The sequence below is a fragment of the Oenanthe melanoleuca genome, chromosome 18 (genome assembly GCF_029582105.1).
Source record: "Oenanthe melanoleuca isolate GR-GAL-2019-014 chromosome 18, OMel1.0, whole genome shotgun sequence".
Lineage (NCBI taxonomy): Eukaryota > Metazoa > Chordata > Aves > Passeriformes > Muscicapidae > Oenanthe > Oenanthe melanoleuca.
Window position 1 is genome coordinate 10,208,833 of NC_079351.1, and position 20,815 is coordinate 10,229,647.

The 20,815-nt window shown below is 48.8% G+C and overlaps 1 protein-coding gene across 1 annotated transcript in view; it reads left to right on the plus strand.

Annotated features, from left to right (window-relative positions):
• DNAH9 (dynein axonemal heavy chain 9) overlaps window positions 1-20,815 on the plus strand; it is a 163,537-nt gene that overhangs the window by 119,288 nt on the left and 23,434 nt on the right. The window contains exons 57-59 of the mRNA XM_056506187.1: window positions 5,743-5,936; window positions 9,577-9,725; window positions 12,771-12,898. Coding sequence (XP_056362162.1) covers window positions 5,743-5,936; window positions 9,577-9,725; window positions 12,771-12,898 — 471 coding nt within the window. The remainder of the gene's footprint in view (window positions 1-5,742; window positions 5,937-9,576; window positions 9,726-12,770; window positions 12,899-20,815) is intronic.

The window sequence follows — 20,815 nt, forward strand, 5'->3', positions numbered from 1 at the left end:
ATTTTTCTTATGAGTTAAATTATTCAGGTAGGGCAGCTAAACAGAAAATAACACCTTCAGTGTATGAATAATGCAACCCAAAACCTAGGATGGGAGGGATTGTAAATAATCCATCATCTGCTCCATTAATTCCTCTAGTTAACAGTAGTATTTAAATGGAGCAATTCATCTGCCTATATGTCTTTTTCCTGAATGATCCAATCTATCAATTGAAGCCAGGTGCAGGTCTGGCTTTGCCATTCTTCCAGGAGCTGTCATTTTCCAGCTGTGGGGATGCTGGTTTTCCTAAAGACTCCTGAGCCAGCTGCAGGAAATGAAAGGAAGGAATTATGAATCTTTGCTGAAACTTATAGAAGCAGTAGCCATAGGCAGAGTAAGACCATTACAAAGTGCTTGTAGAGTCCTTAAGGCTGGAAATGATCTTCAAGATCCTCAAGTCCAACCTTCACCTGAATCCCACCATGGTCACCAAACCCCACCACAAAATTCACCACAAGCCACTCCAAACCCCTCAAGCCCACAGACAGACACCAAGGACCTCTGTGGATCTCTGCTTAAAAACTGTGTAACTCAATTCATAAATTCCACAGCTCCTTAGTTCTGCAAGTGAAGTTGTGACTAATCACCAGGATTTAATCATCTCACAGATTATTAAAACTGGGAGAATATTAAATATCATTTCTTTCCAGTGTTGTCAGGTTGTGTGATTTTTACAGAGAGATGTTTGATGTTCAATGTGTTCCCTACAGAAAGTAATTTTTTAAAGCACAGGCACAAGTTTTTTTTTTTTTTTTTTTTTTTTTTTTTTTTTTTTTTTTTTAAGGAAAAGCAAGATATATATGTAAAAACTGAAAGTAAAAACCAGATTCAACCTGAAGCCTCAAAAGATAATGACAGGTCTTAAAAAAAACCCTCCAATTCCTTTACTTTGATTTCCTTCTGTCTCTGGCTGCTGGGGAGGAGGGTAACTGGGTGTTTGGAATGTTCTGCCTTTACTGCCTCTGTTTTATTTTCACCCTGTTGGTCAGTCCAGGGCACAGCAGTGAGGTGATTTTGTCCTGCCCTGCCCCAGAGATGTTCTCTAGCCAGGCGACTCTGAGGAGGGGTGTTTGAAATTATGGAAATATTTTAAAATTCAAAACAATCTCTATTTTTAAAAGGATAATTCCTTTCAGAACTGAGGGGAATGAAATATGGCTCTAATATACATGTTTGGGGTTTTTTTAAGGTTTTATAACATCCTATGAAGCAACACCTAAAGTTGAGGCCAGTTTGAGCAGATGGTTTCCTTAGAACAGTTGCCTTTAGTGATCAGAGCAAGTGTTCCTTCTAATGAATGTCCAGAACTTGTTGTGCTGTGTGTGGCACCAGGAGATAACAGCAGCAGCAGTGACAGCAGCAGTGACAGCAGCAGTGACTGCAGCCCTGTGGAGCTCAAAGACTCCTCTGGATTCTGAGGGTGTCCTCTCCTCCCTGTCTCCACAAAGGATCCCTTCCCTCAGATCCTTGGCCATGTGTGGAGAACACCCCCAGGCTCTGTGATGGCATCCAGGATCCTGTCCTACAGCCAGTGCTGCTCCATGCTGGGTTTCCTGCAGCTGTGGGGGAATGGGGGAGTTCTGCAGCAGGGAATGGGGAACCCCATGGAGCTGCTCCACAGTGACACTGCTGCTGCTGAGACCAGGAGCTCAGGGAAACCTGAAGTGATAAACCAGCTTGTCTGTGCCTGGAGAGGCTCCTGGAGCAGAGGCTGGGCAGTGCCCCAGGAATCAAGCAGGGATTTATCCCAAGGCTCCAAAGGATTCACCTTGGGCAGTGCCAGAGCCCGGCCGTGGCTCCACCCAAGATGGAGCCAAGATGGATCCGAGTCACCAGTTCTCACACTTGCATCACTTTGGCTCCATTTCCATCTTGGCTTCACTGTCCAATCCCAGCTCCAGCTCCTGCACTCCCATCCTCCCACATTCTCTCCTCCATTGCTGCTGCTTGCACTTTTTGGGGCTGAAGCTGCAGCTTCAGGTGTCCTTGGTTGTGGGGCTGGAAAAGGATTGTTTTGTGTGCCTGAGCTGGGAGGAGAACTTGTGACACTTTGTGTGGAGTTCAGAGTCACACACCAATGCACTGCAGAGTCTGGGAATATGAAAGCTCAAACCTAAGGCATCAAACCACCATAAATTCTGCAAGAGCCCCAGCCTTGCCCAAAGGCAGCATTCCATCAACACCTCCAGCCAAGGCACAGGGAAGAGCAGAGTGTTTGCAGTGCCACAGCATGGATGGGCTCAGCTCTTTGACCATCCCCATGCCAAATTCCCAGGGATCCAGAGGATTCCATGGAGACTGAGCAAAGGAGTGATTCACCAGCTGTTGTTGGATTTGCACTAACAAGGAGAAATGTCAGCGACGGAAGGACTTGCTCCAAATTCAGTTCTGTATTCCTGATTTCTGTGAAAAACCAGAAACCAGAGCACCAAATGTGAGCAACTGAAATTCCCAGGAATGATGCCACAAATTTTGACCTGCCAAGCCCTGGTCCTTGCAGCAATAAGTGAATTCAGTGCACCTCTCATGGCTGAGAGTGATCCAATGGCAAATGTTGAATTTGGGGAATTCTCAGTGCAAGTGCTTATATAAAACATCTTCTCACTGTTGACTTTTGACGTGATTTACTTAAAATATCACTTCAGAACTTTGGCTGCTGCTGCTTCGAGAAGTCTCTTGGCTGATGTTAACAAGGGAGACTGAAAATTTGCTTTTTTTCTGACTAAATGACAGATGTGTAATCAGGAATGATGGTCTCCCTCTCTCCCTGAACAACATATTGCAGAATCACAAAAGCTCTAATTGCAAATAAAAACTCTGTATTATATAAATTAACACTAAAATTTTCATTAGTCAACAATGTTAATAGCATTTATTAGGAGTGATGGTATTAATGGGAGATGCTTCTATTTAAAAGCCAGTGGAGTGAAAGCTCTCTCAATCAGTAATCTTTCTGTGAATATTAATTGCTTTTCAATACCCCAGTTGTGAATTTTTCCAAGAAACTTAGTCCAGCACTAAGAGATCCCTGTTCCCAGGCAGGAGTGGTACATTGGGGCAGCAGATGGCAACTACACACCAACCTTGCAGGGTATCTATTTTTGTCCACATAATGAAAAGTACTTTTGTCACTTAGAGTTGTCATGGAAATTGAGAGAGACAAAAAATATTGGTCAAAATAGAAAATGATCCAAAGGGCTGGAGGACTCGAGCTCTTGCCTTTGCAGCCCACACTGTGATCATCTCTGGTGTCTGGAAACAGCAGGGGCTTGAGTTTATATCTCAAAATGAGACTTTTCAGCAAAACAGGGCTCTTCACACCATGTCAGGATCTACCATGTTCTCAGAGAAAGTGGTTTTTCATTTGATGCCTTAAGTTTTAACTTTCATATGAATCCTTTGGAGGCCTTTTAATAAATCCCTACTTTATTCCTTTAACACTGCCCAGCCTCTGTTCCAGGTCAGCATCAGTATCTGCAAGTCCTCTGCCCAGAGCTCTGGTCCTGGCCCTGCAGCACACAGCCTGTGAGGGAAGGTGGGGATTTGGCCAGCCAGGAGAGGACAGAGCCAAGTTATCCGTGCTGGCAGTGTGCAATAATCATCCACTGTGACAAACTGCAGCTTGGGAGGTTCTGCTTCAGCACAGCTTTCAAACATCATCTCCTGTAGTGTGGGGACAGCACAGCCCTACAGCAGGGCACCCTGAGGGGCTGACAGCTCGCCTTGGAAAGTTTTGGTGGACAGACCCAGGGCTGACCCAGCCTGAGCTGGAGCTTGAAGCCCTCCAGAAGGTTTTTCCAAGCATTGCTTCAGCAAAGCTGTGAGTGGATCCACAGCAAAGGTCCTGGGTCATGGCACACTCTGGGAACAGCTCCACAATCTCCTCCCCTCTGTCATCCACAGGTGCCCAGAGCAGCTGTGGCTGCCCCTGGATCCCTGGAAGTGTCCAAGGCCAGGCTGGATGGGGTGGGAGCAGCTGGGACAGTGGAAGGTGTCTCTGTCTGTGGCAGGGATTTGAAATGAGATGATCTTTCAGATCCCTTGCAATCCAAACCATTCTGTGATCCTGTAATTCCCTCTGCTAAAAACATGAAGACATTTGTTATCAGAAGCCCCCTTTTCTGATATCTTCCTCCCCTCTCTTCACTCTCTGGGACTGAATTCAGTCTATTAGGAAGCCAAGGTCTTACACTGCTCTTGTCTTCTCACTGGGAAGCCTTCCAGAGGGAAAGTGGGGTTTTAAAAACAGTTTCATCCTCAATGTCTTCTTGTTTGCAACAGCAATGTATCCCAGGCAATCCTTCCCACCTCTGCCAGGGCCCTTCTGTGGCTTTCCAAGCCCTGTGCAAGGGTGGATCTTCCCAGTTCATCTGAAAATGTGTGAAAACAGCATTTCCCAAAGGACTTGCTCAGGTGCTCCCACAGTGAGGCCGTGTGGGGTGGGAGCAGAGCTCTGCTGTGGGGGACACCTCTGCTCATCAGCAGCTTCTGCTTGGCTCTGATTCCCTTCTCTTTCTGTAGAAAACAGCTCATTCACTGTCTGTTATCCTTCACTTGTCTTTTCCATTTCATGTTCAGCTGCTCCCTGCTCCAGATTATGCAAAATGAAGATGTTTGTTTCAGTGAGAATTTTACTGGAATCCAGAAGAACCTTATGAGCTCTGCAATGTGTTCTGCCTCCACTTGTCTGAAAGAGAATTTGGATTCTTCACTTGTCTGCATAACATTTATGGTTGCCACTTTCTAGCTAGAAAATCCAACTGCATTTTCATTGTAATTTTAATTTATTTAATGCCTTGCTGGGCTCCTTTTTTGGGGACATTCTTCAGCTGCCTGTTCCTGCTACAGACATGTAGCACCAAGAAGTTCATCTTCATGTGCATTTGGCAAGAAACCAAATTATTTGAATTTTATCATGATTCTAGATGGGCTGAATTCTTGAACAGAGACAGCACCACATTTTTATGTTTGCCCTGTGCTTGTGGAGGATCCTGGCTCTGTGCTCACCATGAGATGGGGGAAGGATCAGTGTTGTGGTGTCTAACAGGGATGTGAATGGGGGAACAGGGACAGAAAAGCAACAGTGTGAGCATGACCCAACCCATTGTAGGGGGTTGGAGCAAGGAAATCTTCAAGTTCCCTTCCAACCCAAACCATTCTGTGCTTCTGTTGGAATTAATATTCTAACTGTGAAATCCCTTTAAAAAAGAATTTTGGAGAGCATGGCATGTCTGAGTGTTTGTTCAGCACATTTTTTCAGCAGCTGCTGTGGGTTTTGCTGCACAATTCTCCTCGTTTCTGTGGAATCAGTAAGGAGAGCACACAGCTCATGGGAATGCCAGCAATGTACTCTCCTATCAGACATGGGCTCCAAATTTTCAGCTGTCATCCAGAACAGTCATTTCTGGGATAACTGGCAGTAGCAAGTCCTTGTCACCTGCAGTTTTTTCCAAACAGGAGAGGAGAATTCTTCCCCTTTTGGGTAATGAACAGGGCATGCTGGTTGGTGCCAAAATCTTTCATCCTTCCCTGGACTGTCCCTTCCAAGGAGAATGGACAAAATCAGGTCCTGATGGATTTCTGGCTGTGGTTGCCAGACTCCAGCTCCCTGGTGGAGCAAAACATGAGGAGTCAGGAGAGCTAGGAAAAAAAATTTAAAAGCACATAGGATTGTTCTTCCTGACCTTGCTTGAATTTTTCCAGGCTCTCTCATCCATGGAGGAATTCAGAAACCTGGATCGGGATATTGAAGGGTCTGCAAAACGGTGGAAGAAGTTTGTGGAGTCGGAGTGCCCTGAGAGGGAGAGGTTCCCCCAGGACTGGAAGAACAAGTCGGCGCTGCAGCGGCTGTGCATGATGAGAGCCCTGCGGCCAGACCGCCTCCCCTGCGCGCTCAGGTGGGGCCGGCTGGGCTGGGCTGCGGGAGCAGGAGCAGCCCAGCAGGGTGCTGGGGTTTGGGAATGGCAGTGCATTTTTAGGGTGGGAGTTCTGCAGCGTGGTTTTCTCTCAAGGGGTCTGGAATGAAAGGTGAGGCTCTGGCACAGCTGTGGCTGCCCCTGGATCCCTGGCAGTGCCAAGGCCAGGCTGGACACTGGGGCTGGAGCAGCTGGGACAGGGAAAGGTGTCCCTGCCATGCAGGGGTGGCACTGGGTGCATTGGTTGTATTGGAGATTTTTCCCATGGGAACCATTCTGGAATCTGTTTCCTCTGGGAACTTTCCTCTCTGTTGGTTCCACATTTGCAGAGAAAGTGGCTGTGTCATCCCAGTGGGGCACACTGGGCACAGAAACATTTCCTGGACCCTTGTGTCAGAGTTCCCTGTGCCCTGTGTCCCAGGGGATGTCACCTCTGCCAGGCTGGAGCAGCCTGGGACAGTGGGAGGTGTCCCTGCCACGGCAGAGGTAGAATGAGATAATCTTTAAGGTCCCTTCCAGCCCAAACTGCTGTGTGATTTGATGATCTCTGAACTCTGCAAGGCAATCAGCACACTGGATTTAAGGGGAATTTCTGTGGGATCAAAGCTCCCTGTCACCAGCAGGGATGGAGCAGTGCAACCAGCACTGGGTGAGGGGCAGACCTGCAAGCCAGAAATGAGCATCACCATACAGATGTTACACATCTGCTGCAGGGATATGAGATCAGTAACAGCCATTTTAGTTGCTAGATCCATTTGGGCTTCTTCTTAGATGCCAGAATAAAGAGTAGAAGTAAAGGTAAGTAAAGGTAAGTAAAGGTAACTTATAGAAGTTCTCTCTTTTTTTTTTCCTTTCTTTTTCTTGTAAAATGCAAAATTTATGTGCTGCTTGTTCTGAAAGTTGTAGCAGTAAATTATGTAGTGGAGGTAACTGGGCGAGGCTAAACTTCCTGAAGTTATACAAAAGCAACCTCCTTGTTCCAGGACAAACTAAAGGTCTTTCACTCCATGAGGACTTGGTTTTCCCTTCTTTGGCCAATGTTGTGACATTTCTGTGATGTCTCTCATGCTCCTGTTTCTCCAGCAGTTTCTATTCCTGCACCACCTGACATGCACACAGCAGGGTGTTTTACTCAGTGGATGAACTGTATCTATTTGTGCTTCAAGCTCCATAGAAAAACTCAAGCCTGAGTGAAGTCTCCCTGTTCACTGTTACTATTTTTATTAGAATAAATACTATAATTTATCATAATCCTAATACTAATCCATCTTTTTTCATTTTTACTCTCATGGCTGGATTCTCCTTGTGTCTCTCAGCTGACAGTACTGGTTCTTTTGTTGTTGTTTAGCTTAAGAATTTTTGTATTTTGTACATTGAGTAAAATAAGCTCCTGAAATTTTAGGTGCATATTTCATCTATGCAACTCTAATTCATTTTTTCCTTACACAGCTCAGAACTAACTGGAACATCAAATTTCAGCCCCTTTCTTGTCTCTCTTTTATAAAAAGGGAATCCAAGTTCAAAAGCTTGGCTGGATATTTTTAGGGTGTGGGTACATCAAGCTTTTCTGTTTGCACAGGAGTATTTAAATGGATTTTTGTATTGTTTTGTTTTGTTTATTATCTCAAAGTGCAAACAGTAACAGCTCACTGAGCCTTCCCCAGGACTTGAAATACGACTGAGTTATCAATATCTCAGTGTGCCAACATTGAACACCTCACTGGTGATCATGGACATCATGTCCAGCCCAAACCTCCCACCTCTCTGACCAGTCCATGGGAGCATTTTAGGAGTGGTATTGTAGCCCAGCCACAGGTGGCCAGGGGGATTTTAGATGCTCTGGAATATCCCAACCTCATTTCCAGCTGCTGTTCAGAAAGCTGTAAGGCCCTTTGTGTCCCATCCCACGTGCACCAGCTCCATGATGATGGCCCAGGATTTCTTTGGAATTTAAGATGACCCAACCCTGTAGAGGCCCTGGGAAGCTGGGTGTTCCAGCCACTCTTCCTAGCAGATCCCAGTCTGGTTCATTCCCTGGAAATCATCAGAAGAAGCCCCTCTTACCCTGACTCACTCCTTTGAGCTTCAGGGCTAGCAGTGCACCAAGAAGTGTAATTTCCTGGGGAAATATCCACTTCACCCTTCAATCTTATTGAAGAACATCATCAAAAAGCCTCTTGTAGCACCTCGTGTTTCTGAGTCCCCAAGAACTGTTTCAAAGAGCTGAGATGTGAAGTAAAACAAGAGTGTTGTGACCTTGACTCTGATGGACTTCATTAAATTTTGTGACCTGAGCCTTTCCAGCAGCAATTTAGCAAATCTTGATCCTGAACAGGAAAATGTACTTGAAAGAGGGGTACCAAAAATGTGTGAAGATTTTTTTAGGGTTTGTTTTGGTTTTTTTTTTCAATCTCTTAGGCATTTCCATTCCAGCTGCCTTTCACCAGTCCTTGAAGGAGGTTCTCAGCTCTTGAGAGAATCTGGCTGCCTTCAAAAGGGCTGAGTAATCCATCTGAGCTCCAGCAGCATTCCTGGGGTTTGAATATAACATTCCTACCTTTGAATCAGTGTTCAGTGTGTCTCTTCTTGTACAGCAGTGATGTCAGGAGCTCACCCTGGGGGAATCCAGCCAGAACATTCTCCACGCACCGTGCTCAGTTCCAGCAGCTGCTGTGGAGCTGAGCCTGTCCCTGTTCACTCCTTTGTATTTTCCTTGTCACTCTCATGCTAAAGCTCCATGCTCCAGACATTCTTAGAGCTCTTCCCTTTCAGCTTTCCAGATCAAAGCAGTTGTGTAAATCATCTGGACTTTCTGTGGATTGCTTCCTCTGCAAGGCTGCTTGGGTTGCAGAACACGCAGCAGGTTCTTGTATCTTGTACCTTAACTTTTTTCTTTTCTCCTGAGATTCCTGAGCCAGAATCAAGCCAGTGCTTGTATTGTACTTCTGAAAGCAGACCTGGGCTGGCAGCTCCCACTGCTCTCCCTTTGTCTGGCAGGAACTGGTGTCTCCTGTGTCCCACCCCTGTACAGAGTGCCCGGCATTGCTCCTGAGGGACAGCCCTGCAAGCCCAGCATGCAGCTCCTCTCCACAATTACTTCATGCTCATTTTCCTAATTTCAGTTTCTAAATCATTTGAATCATCAAAATGAAAACTAATTGCAGGACAAGTCATATGAGGAGAGGCTGAGGGAGCTGGGAAGGGGCTCAGCCTGGAGAAAAGGAGGCTCAGGGGGAACTTGTGGCTCTGCACAACTCCCTGCCAGGAGGGGACAGCCGGGGGGGTCGGGCTGTGGGAACAGGAACAGGGACAGGAGGAGAGGGAATGGCCTCAGGCTGGGCAGGGCAGGCTTAGATTGAATATTAGAGAAAACTTTTCCAGCTGAAGGGTTAGCAAACCCTGGCACCATCCCTGGAAGTGCTGAAAAGTCCTGTGGATGGGACACTTGAGGAGATGGTTAAATGGTGAACCTGGTGCTGCTTGCTAATGGTCACACTTCATAACCTTGGGAGTCTTCTCAAACCTTAACAATTCTGGGATTCCATCATAAGGAATTGATTATTTGCAGGGGAATCTGCACATTTTCTGAGCAAACTGGCAAAAGTTTTTTTCTCTCTGGTAGAGATTTTGTAGAAGAAAAGCTGGGCAGCAAATACGTGGTGGGGAGATCCCTGGATTTTGCAACAACCTTTGAGGAATCAGGGCCTGCAACCCCAATATTTTTTATCCTGTCCCCAGGAGTGGACCCACTGAAGGATGTGGAGAAACATGGTAAATAAATCCTGTCTCTAGGCACACCACAGCATTGCTATTTATCTGCTGCATTATTATCTTAGCACGACATGCTTGTTTTGTTGGGTTTTTTTTCTTCCTCATCTCTTTGTAGATAATGAAGTAATATGTTAAAAATAGATAATTGTGAGAGGATGAAATGGGATTTTGGTTTGGTTTTATTGTTTTTCTTAAAGTTTTTTGGATTTTCATCTTAAGTTTAAATTAAACTTGTCTCTTCCCTGCACTGCCTGGATTCCCAGTGTGGTTCACACTGCAACAATCTCTGAGCTGGCTTTGAGCACAACCTCTAATTTCCATCAGAGATATCTCACATGCTGTCAGATGCTTGCTGCCAAGAAAGGTTGAACCAGAGGACCCTTGAGGTCCCTTCCAACCTGCTTTTCTTTGATTTTATGATAACTGAAAATAAGCAACAGCTCCCTGTAACAGATTGCTGCTTTATGGCAAAGTTTCCAGGTTTCCTTGCCATCCTTCCTGAGCTGATTTCCGTGTGCATGATCAGCTGTGGAGCTGTCAGCTGGCTCCAAAGCCAAAGGGCCTTCTGTGAGATGCCTCCCTTCAGAAGGCACTGATGCCCTTGTGCACCAATGGCTGCAGCCACTGCTGTGCTCCAAAGCTGCCCTTGTACAGAATTTACTCTGGGTCTTGGCTCCACTGTGGAAAAATTCCCATTTTCAGCCTGAACATCCCTCTGGAGCAGAGGAGTCTGACGCCTTTGGGGCTGGACAGGACAAACCATCATCCAGGCACAGACCAGGGCAGGAGAACAATGACTTGTGCTTTCTTTTCCTCTCCACAATGCACCCAAAATAATGTTTGAGTGAGCCTTTACCAACACTGCCAGGAGCAGCTGTCAGAGCTGTTCAGCTTGTGCAGCCTCAGCCACAGGCAGCTCACTGTGGAGAATTCTTGGGCTTAGCTTTGCATTTCAGGCTCCCTCTGCCCCCAAACCAGGTGTCATTGCTGAAAATTGAAGGGACACCCCCCAAAGTAAGCTGCTGCAATGTCCCTGGCTTCCCTTTGGAGCCACCTTAGTGATCCTGTCTCTCCCTGTTATTTTCTTGTATGGGAAATGAAGCATTAAAATCAAACCATGAGTGGTTTAATTGGAATTGTAAAGATGAGCATAGCTGAGCACCTGGGGTTAGCCAGCCAGAAAAGTTACAGCAAAAAAAAAGCAAAAAGAGAAGTAATGAAATAAAATCATTGCCACAGAGCAGCTGCACTGGCCTCCCAGCTGCCTCACTGGGGCTGGGTTTGGCTTGTTATTGATATTTTCTCTGTCCTTCATTAGGTTTTATTAAAGTGCAGGATAATCCCTGTGAATAGAAGTCAGCTTCTTGCAGATGCTGCCCACCCATGGGACCTTTCCAGCAAACACTGCTGGGCTGGAAGAGCTCTGAGCCCTCCCTGAGTGCCCATCCCCTCCCTCCTGCAGCCAGCAAGGAGGGAGCAGGGTTGGCACTGCCAGGGCAGGCTCACTGAGACCCCTGCAGTGGGAATAACAACTGACAGCCATTTCTTACTCATCCCCTGCCTTGAGATCCCTGGCTCTGTGATTTGCCCCATCCCCTCTCGAGGGGGATCTTGAAGGCAGAGGAGAAGATCAGCAGCTTTCAAAGCTGGCAGCAGCCAGAGGTGGTGGGGAAAAGAACTGGAAACTAGAATGTGTGGGGAGCTGTATCCCAGGGGAGGCTGTGCTGAGGCTCAGCACAGAGCTGAGCTGGGAGGTTTGTTCTCCTCATGGCCATCTGTTTCCAGTCTTGTACCACAAGATGCTTCCTGAGCCTTGCAAGACAAATCTTTTCCTTGTTTCACTCTAAATGACTCCTGTTTCACTTGCCTGCTTTCAGCAGGAATTGGGAATTCAGGGTGCACCATCTGCAGGAAGGCAAACCTGCATGCAGAGATAAGTGTGGGCAATCCCCAGGGATCAGCATGGGGGATGAGTCCTGACTCCCTGGCTGAGCCAAATCCATCCTGGGGATGTTTGTGGGGCTGTTCCCTCTGGCAGCACAAACTGGGTTTTTTTCTGAGGTGCACACAGCAGGGAGAGCTGGTTCTGCCGTGAGAGGTGTGCTCTGCCCGGGGGTGACAGATCCAAAACCTGGCCAGGAGATCTGCAGCCATGAGCACAGAAATGATCTGAGCCACTGGGATGCTCCAGAGACCAGGGGAGGCTGAAGGATCATCCCAGACCACGTGAAGGGACACAAAGAGCTGCCATCCTCCCTCCAGAGCAGGGCAGGGAATAAAAGGGACTTGGGGTGCCCTGCACCTGCCTTCAAGATGCACCTCAAGAGGGGAAGGGGTAAATCACAGAGCCAGGGCACTACCCCGAGGCAGCTGATGAATAATAAATGCTAACAGTTGTTATTTCCACTTCCCTGCAGAGGGATCTCAGTGAGCCTGCCCTGGAGGGACCCTGGGGTCTGCCTGGGTGGCCCCCAAGGCACCTCTTCCCTGGGCTCTGCTGACTCCATGGGGGCCTGCCCACAGCAAGGCAACTGCACTGATGCTCCAGGAGAGACCTGGAGGGGTCACTGCCCTGCAGCCCCAGACTGGGAGCTTCCCTTGAGGAGACTCACAGGGATTTCATTCCAGCTGCCCTCTCCAAACCAAGCTGCTGCACCCAGCCTGCACTGCAGGGGCTTTTCCCCACCCCGTGTGGGTGTTCAAAGCCTGGTTAATCATCAGGAAAAGATTTTAATTTCTTATCACTGTAAAATGTGTTTTTACACCAGGTTGCAGGGGAATAATGTTCTTTAAACAAGAAGCACTTCGTAATAAGGTACCTTTGTGTGGATGCTGCACTGTAATTAAAAGAGTTTAGAGAAGCTGCTGCTATTTGAGCACTTGGGCAAGGACTGGGTGAGAGCCAAGAGAATGAGAGCAGAGAGCTGATATCAGGAGAGTGACAGCTCATGTGTGAGAGTTTGGTGAGGGAGCTCTGCCTGGCTGTGCTGGCCCCAGCCCTGCCTCCCTGCCAGGGTGCTGAACTCACTCCTTGTTTCCTGCCAGGGAAGAAGCTGGGCTACACCTTCAACCACAGGAACCTCCACAACATTTCCCTTGGACAAGGCCAGGAGGTGGTGGCTGAACAAGCTCTGGATCTGGCTGCAAAGGAGGGTCACTGGGTCATCCTTCAGGTATGATGAGAAAATCAATTCCAGTTAGCAAAGAGCAGGGAGCCTAGGGAGAAATGTGGAGGGGACTCAAGAAAACAGGGGATTGGGCAACTGAGTGCAAAATGCAGTAAAATGGAAAGTTCTAGAGAGAGAGGATGCTGGGGAGGGCAGCTCCAGCCTGGCAGAGTCTGGTCCCAAGGTCCCACTTGTGGATTGCCCTGATGACTTTGTGGCCAGTGTCCACTCTGCTGCTGCCTGGAGAGGCTCCTGGAGCAGAGGCTGGGCAGTGCCCCAGGAATCAAGCAGGGATTTATCCCAAGGCTCCAAAGGATTCACCTTGGGCAGTGCCAGAGCCCGGCCGTGGCTCCACCCAAGATGGAGCCAAGATGGATCCGAGTCACCAGTTCTCACACTTGCATCACTTTGGCTCCATTTCCATCTTGGCTTCACTGTCCAATCCCAGCTCCAGCTCCTGCACTCCCATCCTCCCACATTCTCTCCTCCATTGCTGCTGCTTGCACTTTTTGGGGCTGAAGCTGCAGCTTCAGGTGTCCTTGGTTGTGGGGCTGGAAAAGGATTGTTTTGTGTGCCTGAGCTGGGAGGAGAACTTGTGACACTTTGTGTGGAGTTCAGAGTCACACACCAATGCACTGCAGAGTCTGGGAATATGAAAGCTGAAGCTTGAGGCATCACCTCCATGAGGACAGGCTGCCATGCCTGCCAAGGGACATGGACTCAGTGTCACCTGTGTGTCCCAAGCAGCCACCTCCCCCTCTGCTCTGGCTCTGTCAGTTGGGTTTCTCCTCCTGGAGCTGTTTGTGGGGTGTGCATGTGCAGGAACCTCTGAGGGGAGATTGTTCTGCACTTCTCTGTGCCTCTCCTTGCTCCAGGAATGAATGAAGAGCTCTGATCTTGGAGCCTCTGGACTCATTCTTTGCCTGCTGCCCAAAACTGCCCCTGCACCTCAAAGACCTTGGAGGGGCCACTCAGGGAGGAACCTCTGCAGTGGGGCAGCTCCTCTGGGCATCCCAAAGCAGGGAAGTGCTGCCAGCTCCCATCACAACCCCACACAATGTCCAGAGCCCGCTGGGTGTGGAGGGAGCTTTGTCTCTGTCAAGTGTTCTCTGGAGCCCTCATTTAGTGAGGGTTTGGGTTTGCTGATGTGTACTCTGTGGTGTCAGCTCTCATTACAGGTTTTGGGAACCCTTCTGATTTCCTTGATGTGGATTATATAAACTTTTATTATCATTGAATTGTTTGCATAAAATTAGATTAAGACAAATCTCCGAGTCCTGATCTGAGCCTGCAGGCCTGGTTATGAATTGAAATTAAATATCCCCAATATTTTGGTCTTAATTTTTGCCTTTTTTTTTGCAAGCTCCCTCTGAGGTAAACAATGCTGAGCTTCTCTAGAGGTTTTAATATACTGTGCTTTTGAGGTGGTGCAGAAGGAAAGATGCAGCTCTTTGAGCCATTCAGTAATGCAGAGTGAAAAGTTATTTTCTGCAATGCTGGTGTGCTGCTGTAAAGGATCTGTCAGCAGTGCCAGTCTCCATGTGATGTTTCAGTGCTAACAGACAAGCACTGGGAGCCTGAAGGGTTTTTATTACATCCATTCCCATCTACTCTGGTGGTCAGAGCAATCAGTAAGAGGTTAGACAGACACTGAAGGCTAAATCAGAAGAAATCCTCCCTGGGAGGGTGGGCAGGCCCTGGCACAGGTGTCCAGAGCAGCTGTGGCTGCCCCTGGATCCCTGGCAGTGCCCAGGGCCAGGCTGGACACTGGGGCTGGAGCAGCTGGGACAGGGGAAGGTGTCCCTGCCATGGCAGGGGTGGATGAGATGATATTTGAGGTCCCTTCCAACCCAAACCATTCCATAATTTTATGATTCTATGACTAAATGAGAAGAGCTGCAGAAATGAGATTTCTAGAAAAGAGCAGTGTTGGTGGTTGGGCTGGCTGTTCTCCAGGTGTGACTGTCTCTGGTGGCCCAGATCTGGCCCCTGAGCTCAGAGAGGACTCAGTGCAGCTGGGTTAGGTCAGTGAGCTCTGCTGATGGGGCAGGCTCAGCAGTGGCCCTGGGGACAGGACTGCAGGTGCCAGTGCTGGGTCAGGGTCACTCAGACATGTGGTCACAGAGCTGGTAACACTTCACAGTGCAAATATTCCAGGTCTGTGCTGAGTTTGGAGTAATGAGTTTGGAATGTAGGCAGGAGTGGCTCAAGAGTCCTCAGAGCTCTTGCTGCATTTGTTTCTAATCCCAGACTCCTGAGCAATCAGCACTGAGGGCTCCAGGAGGAGCTGGAGGTGCCTTGGTGGCACTTGGGCACGTCCAGCAGGGCTTGGGGCAGGCAGCTGCACTTGCTGGAGTGACAGCAAAGCAAAGGGACTGCCCTGCCCCCAGACTGGCCAGGCTGCCCAGCTCCAGAGCCTGTCTGCACCTCACTCTGTGTTCCCAGCTCCTCCCAGGGCTGGAGCTCCATGGAACCTGAGGAAGAGGAGAGCAGCCTGGGGGGCTAAAGGGGTGTCCCTGCATCCACAGGCAAGAACTCCTGGTCTCACAAAACTCCTCGAGGGTCAGCAGACTTCCATGGCATGAAAGCACCCTCTGCACAAACTGGGGTTCAGAAGGTTGGACAAAGAACCTTCTGAAGCCTGAAAATCTGACCTTTGGCAAAATCAGTCCCCAAACCCATCCCAGCTGGAGTCAGTGAGGAGGGGTCCCACAGAGGATGCTGCCATCCCATCAGGGGGGGAGCACAGCAATATTTGCCATATGGTTTATCTGGCAAGGTCTTTCCTGTGAGGTTTTGGTGACAAATGCTTCACAAACAGTTCCAGGAGTGTTTGTACAAGGTCTGGAATGACACAGATGACTCAATTTACAAAAGTGTCACAGGATTTGTGGATCATTGCATTAATAATAAAAGAGAGGACAGAGCAGATCTCAGGGTAATTTTACCCAGATTAATTAGACTCATTATTTGAAGGCTGTATCCCACCCACAGCACAGTTTATAGCCAGGCTTCCCATTTGTTTTTGAGCAGACAAAAAGCAGCTGTTAGCTTTGCTTCTGTATTTTGCCATGTCCTGACCAACAGCTTAGCTCATGTGGAACAGAGCTTTGCACACCCACGTTCTGCAGGACAAACACTTGACGTGTTTTTTTCACCATTTCCATTTTTCTTAATTTTCATTTTTTTCCTTCATTTTCATTTTCCTTCATTTTCATTTCTCTTCATTTTCATCTGGGTGGCTTTTACACATGTGACTCATTGCTGCTCCTTGATTGGGACCTAATGAGAGTCATGTACTTGGATCACTAAGGAGCCAGGGAATTAGGTTTGTGGGAGTTAAAGGCTGTGGAGGTTTTTCTTGGATTACAGGAGCAGGATCACTGCTGTGCTGGGAAGGGCTGTCCTAGGGCCACTTCCTCTCAGTCCTGTTGCCTTCTGACACTTCAGGAGGCAAAATAAAACAAAAGCACCCATGTCTGTCCTGGGAAAAGTTTCTCAGCTCACTCTGAAAATGGAAATTTTTATAAATTACTCATTTTATGAGAGAGAACAGCAGAAAGCTGCCCAATCCTTCATCTCCATGGGCAGATAATTCCCCTGACCCTGGCAGAGCCTGGCAGCAGCTCCCTGCCCCTTTAGCACCAGTGTTGTTCCTGTCTGGTGGCTTCAGCTTTGCTGAGCTCTGGTACAGGGTGGTGACAGATGAGGAGAGAGTGAAGCCCACAGCTGAAATTATTCTCTACAAATAGAGATGGTCCGGCTGCAAAATAGGAGCCCCTGAGGCAAAAGTGCAGCTCTTTAAAGGAGACTTTGTTACCTGAGGGCTGCAGGAACAGCTCAAGCCCAGCAGCTGCTCTGTTCCTGCCTTTGGCACTGAAGAGCTGAGCTTGATCTCTGAGCTCCACAAAAACCCATTTGATAGCAGGTTCAGCCTGGGGTCTCCTCAGCAACCCTGCAGAGGTCTGGAGGGCTTTGAAGCAAGGGGCAGCATTCCATTGGGGAGTGCAGGCAGAGCTCTCTGCCAGCTCCTCCTGGCTCTGGGGAACAGCTGGCCCCACAGCTGGAGATGCTCTGGTGAGGCTCTGTGCAGTGCTGAGGATAGCTCAGACTGAGAAGAGATGATTCCATCACCCTGCATGGTGGTGGGAGTAAGGACCAGACCCTCCCAGAGTGGTGTCTGGTGACAGAACAAGGAGCGATGGGGACAAATTGAAATTCAGGAAATTTCATTTAAATGTAAATACAATCTTTTTTTTTCCATGTGAATGGCCAAACACTGGATGGAGTTGCCCATAGAATTTGTGGTGTTTTTATCTTTGGGCACATCCAAAAGGCACCTTAGCATGTTCCTGAGCCACTGACTCTGCTTTGAGCAGAGGGGACTGGGGGATGCCAGAGGTGGCTCCACTCTGTGATCTCTGCTTTCCAAGATATCCATGCATCTGGTTTCTCTGATGCCTGCAGTGTCCTCTGTGCAGGGAGGAAGGAGCTTTGCACTAAGCTACGAGTTAGCACAAGCTGGGTCTGCTCTGTTTCCCTCTCAGAAGCCTTTTGCTGATCCAGTGGCCATCACAGTCAGCTTGATCAGCTTAATAGCAAAGACACAGTGAAATCTGCTTGTGTTTGTTCAGATGCATGTTTGAATTCACTGATGCAGGGAAGAGTTCAGACGTTAGATATTCCCAATTTAATTGTAATCTTCATCCATTAGCCAAAATGTCACTTCCCTCTCTTTGTGATCAAGCTAATTTAATTCTTGAGCATCTTTCCATTTTCCTAGGTTGCTGCTTCACTGAATCAGGTTTATGTATTAAATTGAATAACAGTGAGCTCCTGGAGCAAAACTGTGTGAGATTCATCACTGTATCATAAATCACAGGATCCCAGGATGGCTGGGCTTGGAAGGACCTCTGGAGATGGTCTGGTCCAGCAGGGTCACCTGGAACTCAGGACCAGAGGGGCACCAGGGTGATCAGAGGGATGGGGCAGCTCTGCTCTGGGAGAGCTGGGGTTGTTCAGCCTGAGGATTGCTCTGAAGTGACCTCCCTGTGGCCTTGCAGTGCCTGAAGGGGCTCTGAGAGAGCTGGAAAGGGACTTGGGACATGGGATGGAGGGACAGGACACAGGGAAGGGCTTCCCACAGACAGAGAGTCGGTTGAGATGGGATATTGGGAAGGAATTCCTGGCTGTGAGGGTGGGCAGGCCCTGGCACAGGGTGCCCAGAGCAGCTGTGGCTGCCCCTGGATCCCTGGATCCCTGGCAGTGCCCAAGGCCAGGGCTGGAGCAGCTGGGACAGTGGGAGGTGTCCCTGCCCATGACAAGGAGCTGGAATTGTATGAGCTTTCTGCTTCCTTCTAACCCAAACCCATCCATGGTTCTGTGATTCTCTGACACCACATCCCAGGCCAGGCTGGTTCCATCTCCTCCCCATCCCATGGCCTGGGAGCAGCAGCTCCTTCCCTTCCCTTGGGGTCCCCCAGCAGCATGCAGTGAGCACGGGCAGTGCTGGGCTGGCTCTGGCACAGGGATGAAATCAGGGAATGTTTTCTGAGAGATCTCACCAGAGAACAAGACTTTGTACAAACAAGCAGTTCTCTTTGTTCCAGCAGGTGATTTGTGAGGAGGCCTGAAGGAGAGGGACACTTCAGACAGGGCCAGGGTCCCCAGTTGTGCCAGCACAGGGAGGGGAGCGTGTGCTGCTGGATGTATGTGTGGTGCTATTTCTGATGGTTACCATGGCAATGCTCACTGTGATATATGTTCTGTCTTGTACAAGCACACAGGGACTGGGGACTGAGCTCCCAGATAAAGCCTCTGCTGCTCCCATGTCCTGCACGTGCAGCCCAGCCCTGCCCTTCCCAGCCCTGAGCCTGCAGCACCTGCTCTGAGTGGGGAAATGGCACAGGGGACGGGCAGTGTGCAGGGGATGGGCAGTGAGGATGGGCAGTGTGCAGGGGATGGGCAGTGTGCAGGGGATGGGCAGTGAGGATGGGCAGTGTGCAGGGGATGGGCAGTGTGCAGGGGATGGGCAGTGAGGATGGGCAGTGTGCAGGGGACGGGCAGTGAGGATGGGCAGTGTGCAGGGGATGGGCAGTGTGCAGGGGACGGGCAGTGAGGATGGTCACTGGGGATGCTCAGTGAGGATGCTCAGTGTGGATGCTCAGTGGGGATGGTCACTGGGGATGGTCACTGGGTATGGTCACTGGGGATGGTCAGTGTGGATGGTCAGTGTGCAGGGGATGGTCAGTACACATGGGATGCTCACTGTGGATGTTCACTGGGTATGGTCACTGAGGATGGTCACTGAGGATGGTCACTGGGGATGGTCAGTATGCAGGAGATGGTCACTGAGGATGGTCACTGGGGATGGTCACTGGGGATGGTCACTGGGGATGGTCACTGGGGATGGTCAGTATGCAGGAGATGGTCACTGGGGATGGTCACTGTGGATGCTCAGTGGGGATGGTCAGTGCACAGGGGATGGTCACTGGGGATGGTCACTGTGGATGGTCACTGGGGATGGTCAGTGGGGATGGTCAGTATGCAGGAGATGGTCACTGAGGATGGTCACTGGGGATGGTCACTGAGGATGGTCACTGGGGATGCTCAGTGTCCAGGGCATGGTCAGTAGGGATGGGATGGTCAGTGCACAGGAGGGTGTTTCACATTTCTCACTTTTGCTCATTATTAATGACTGACACATCTCTCAATTACTCTGACCATGTGTTCTTATTAGATGTGTTCTTTCAGATTTTGTTACCTGACTTCTAAGAATTAACTTGCAAAGTTTCTTTCCAACCTGTGAATCCCTTCTGCAGCATCTCTGCCTGGCCTGGGCAGATATATTCATTTGAATTATGAATTCTTAGTACCAGCCCATGTTTGGCTGCATCAATTCCTCTTTTTCATCCCTTCCATCACAAAAGGACAGGATATAAATGCACTCAATTATCACTGGACTGGAAATATTCCCTAAGTTGGCTGTTAGCAGGCAGTGATACCCACAAATAATGATCACTGGTGTCATGTCAACACAAGCAAAAGCAATTATTTTTGAGCCATCTAACACCTCAAAAGCAGATGTGGGAAGAAACTACCAATTAGAGATGAAAACACTTAAGGTCAGATATGCAGACTATGATTAAACTGATCCTTAATGCACGATTTTTCTTTTGATATTTTGTTGAGCTCTTTCCCTGTTTTATGAAATCTCTGTGGTACTGGCACCACTTTGGTTGCAGGTTTCAGTCCACTCCTACCTGATTGTTTGACTTGTGTTTGTAGAGTTGGTTGTCTGGACCCTGGGGATAATCTGATCTGAAATCCTGAGTGCATCAGGCCAGCAGTGGTGCAGCAGCACTCAGGTGTAATTGCATTTTGTTCACTGCTCCTCACACAGCCCTTGTTTGTGAGAAAACAACCCCAGAACAATCCCCTTACCCAGGCATCTCCTCTCATCTCCTCCCACACCCCAAACTCCATCTCATCCACATAATGTCACCACTGAATTTCTGCAGTTCTGAATAAAAATATTGCTCCCCAGCACGTCAGTCAGATTTGGGGCAACAGGACTGGAGGCAGCACACTCTCTGTGGCTTCCCCAAAGAATTTCTTGACTCCCATCCCTGGGTCCCTCTCTGAGTGCTGACCCATCCCTCCAGCAGGTTCAAATCCTGATCACAGTGACAGCAGCCACCACTCTGTCCCAGCCTAAAGCACCTCAGCTTTTCCTTTCCACTCTGTTCATCCTCCTCTGCAGTCCCAGCTGGAATCTGTCCATTCTAGCTCACCTGAAACCTCCCAAGAGGCACCTGAGCCCTGCCCAGAAAAGGCAGGGGAGGTTTCTGTGTGCCCATGAGGAGCTCCCAGGGTGTCCAGTCCCTGGCCAGCCCAAGGCACAGCTCCTGCCTGACACAGGCA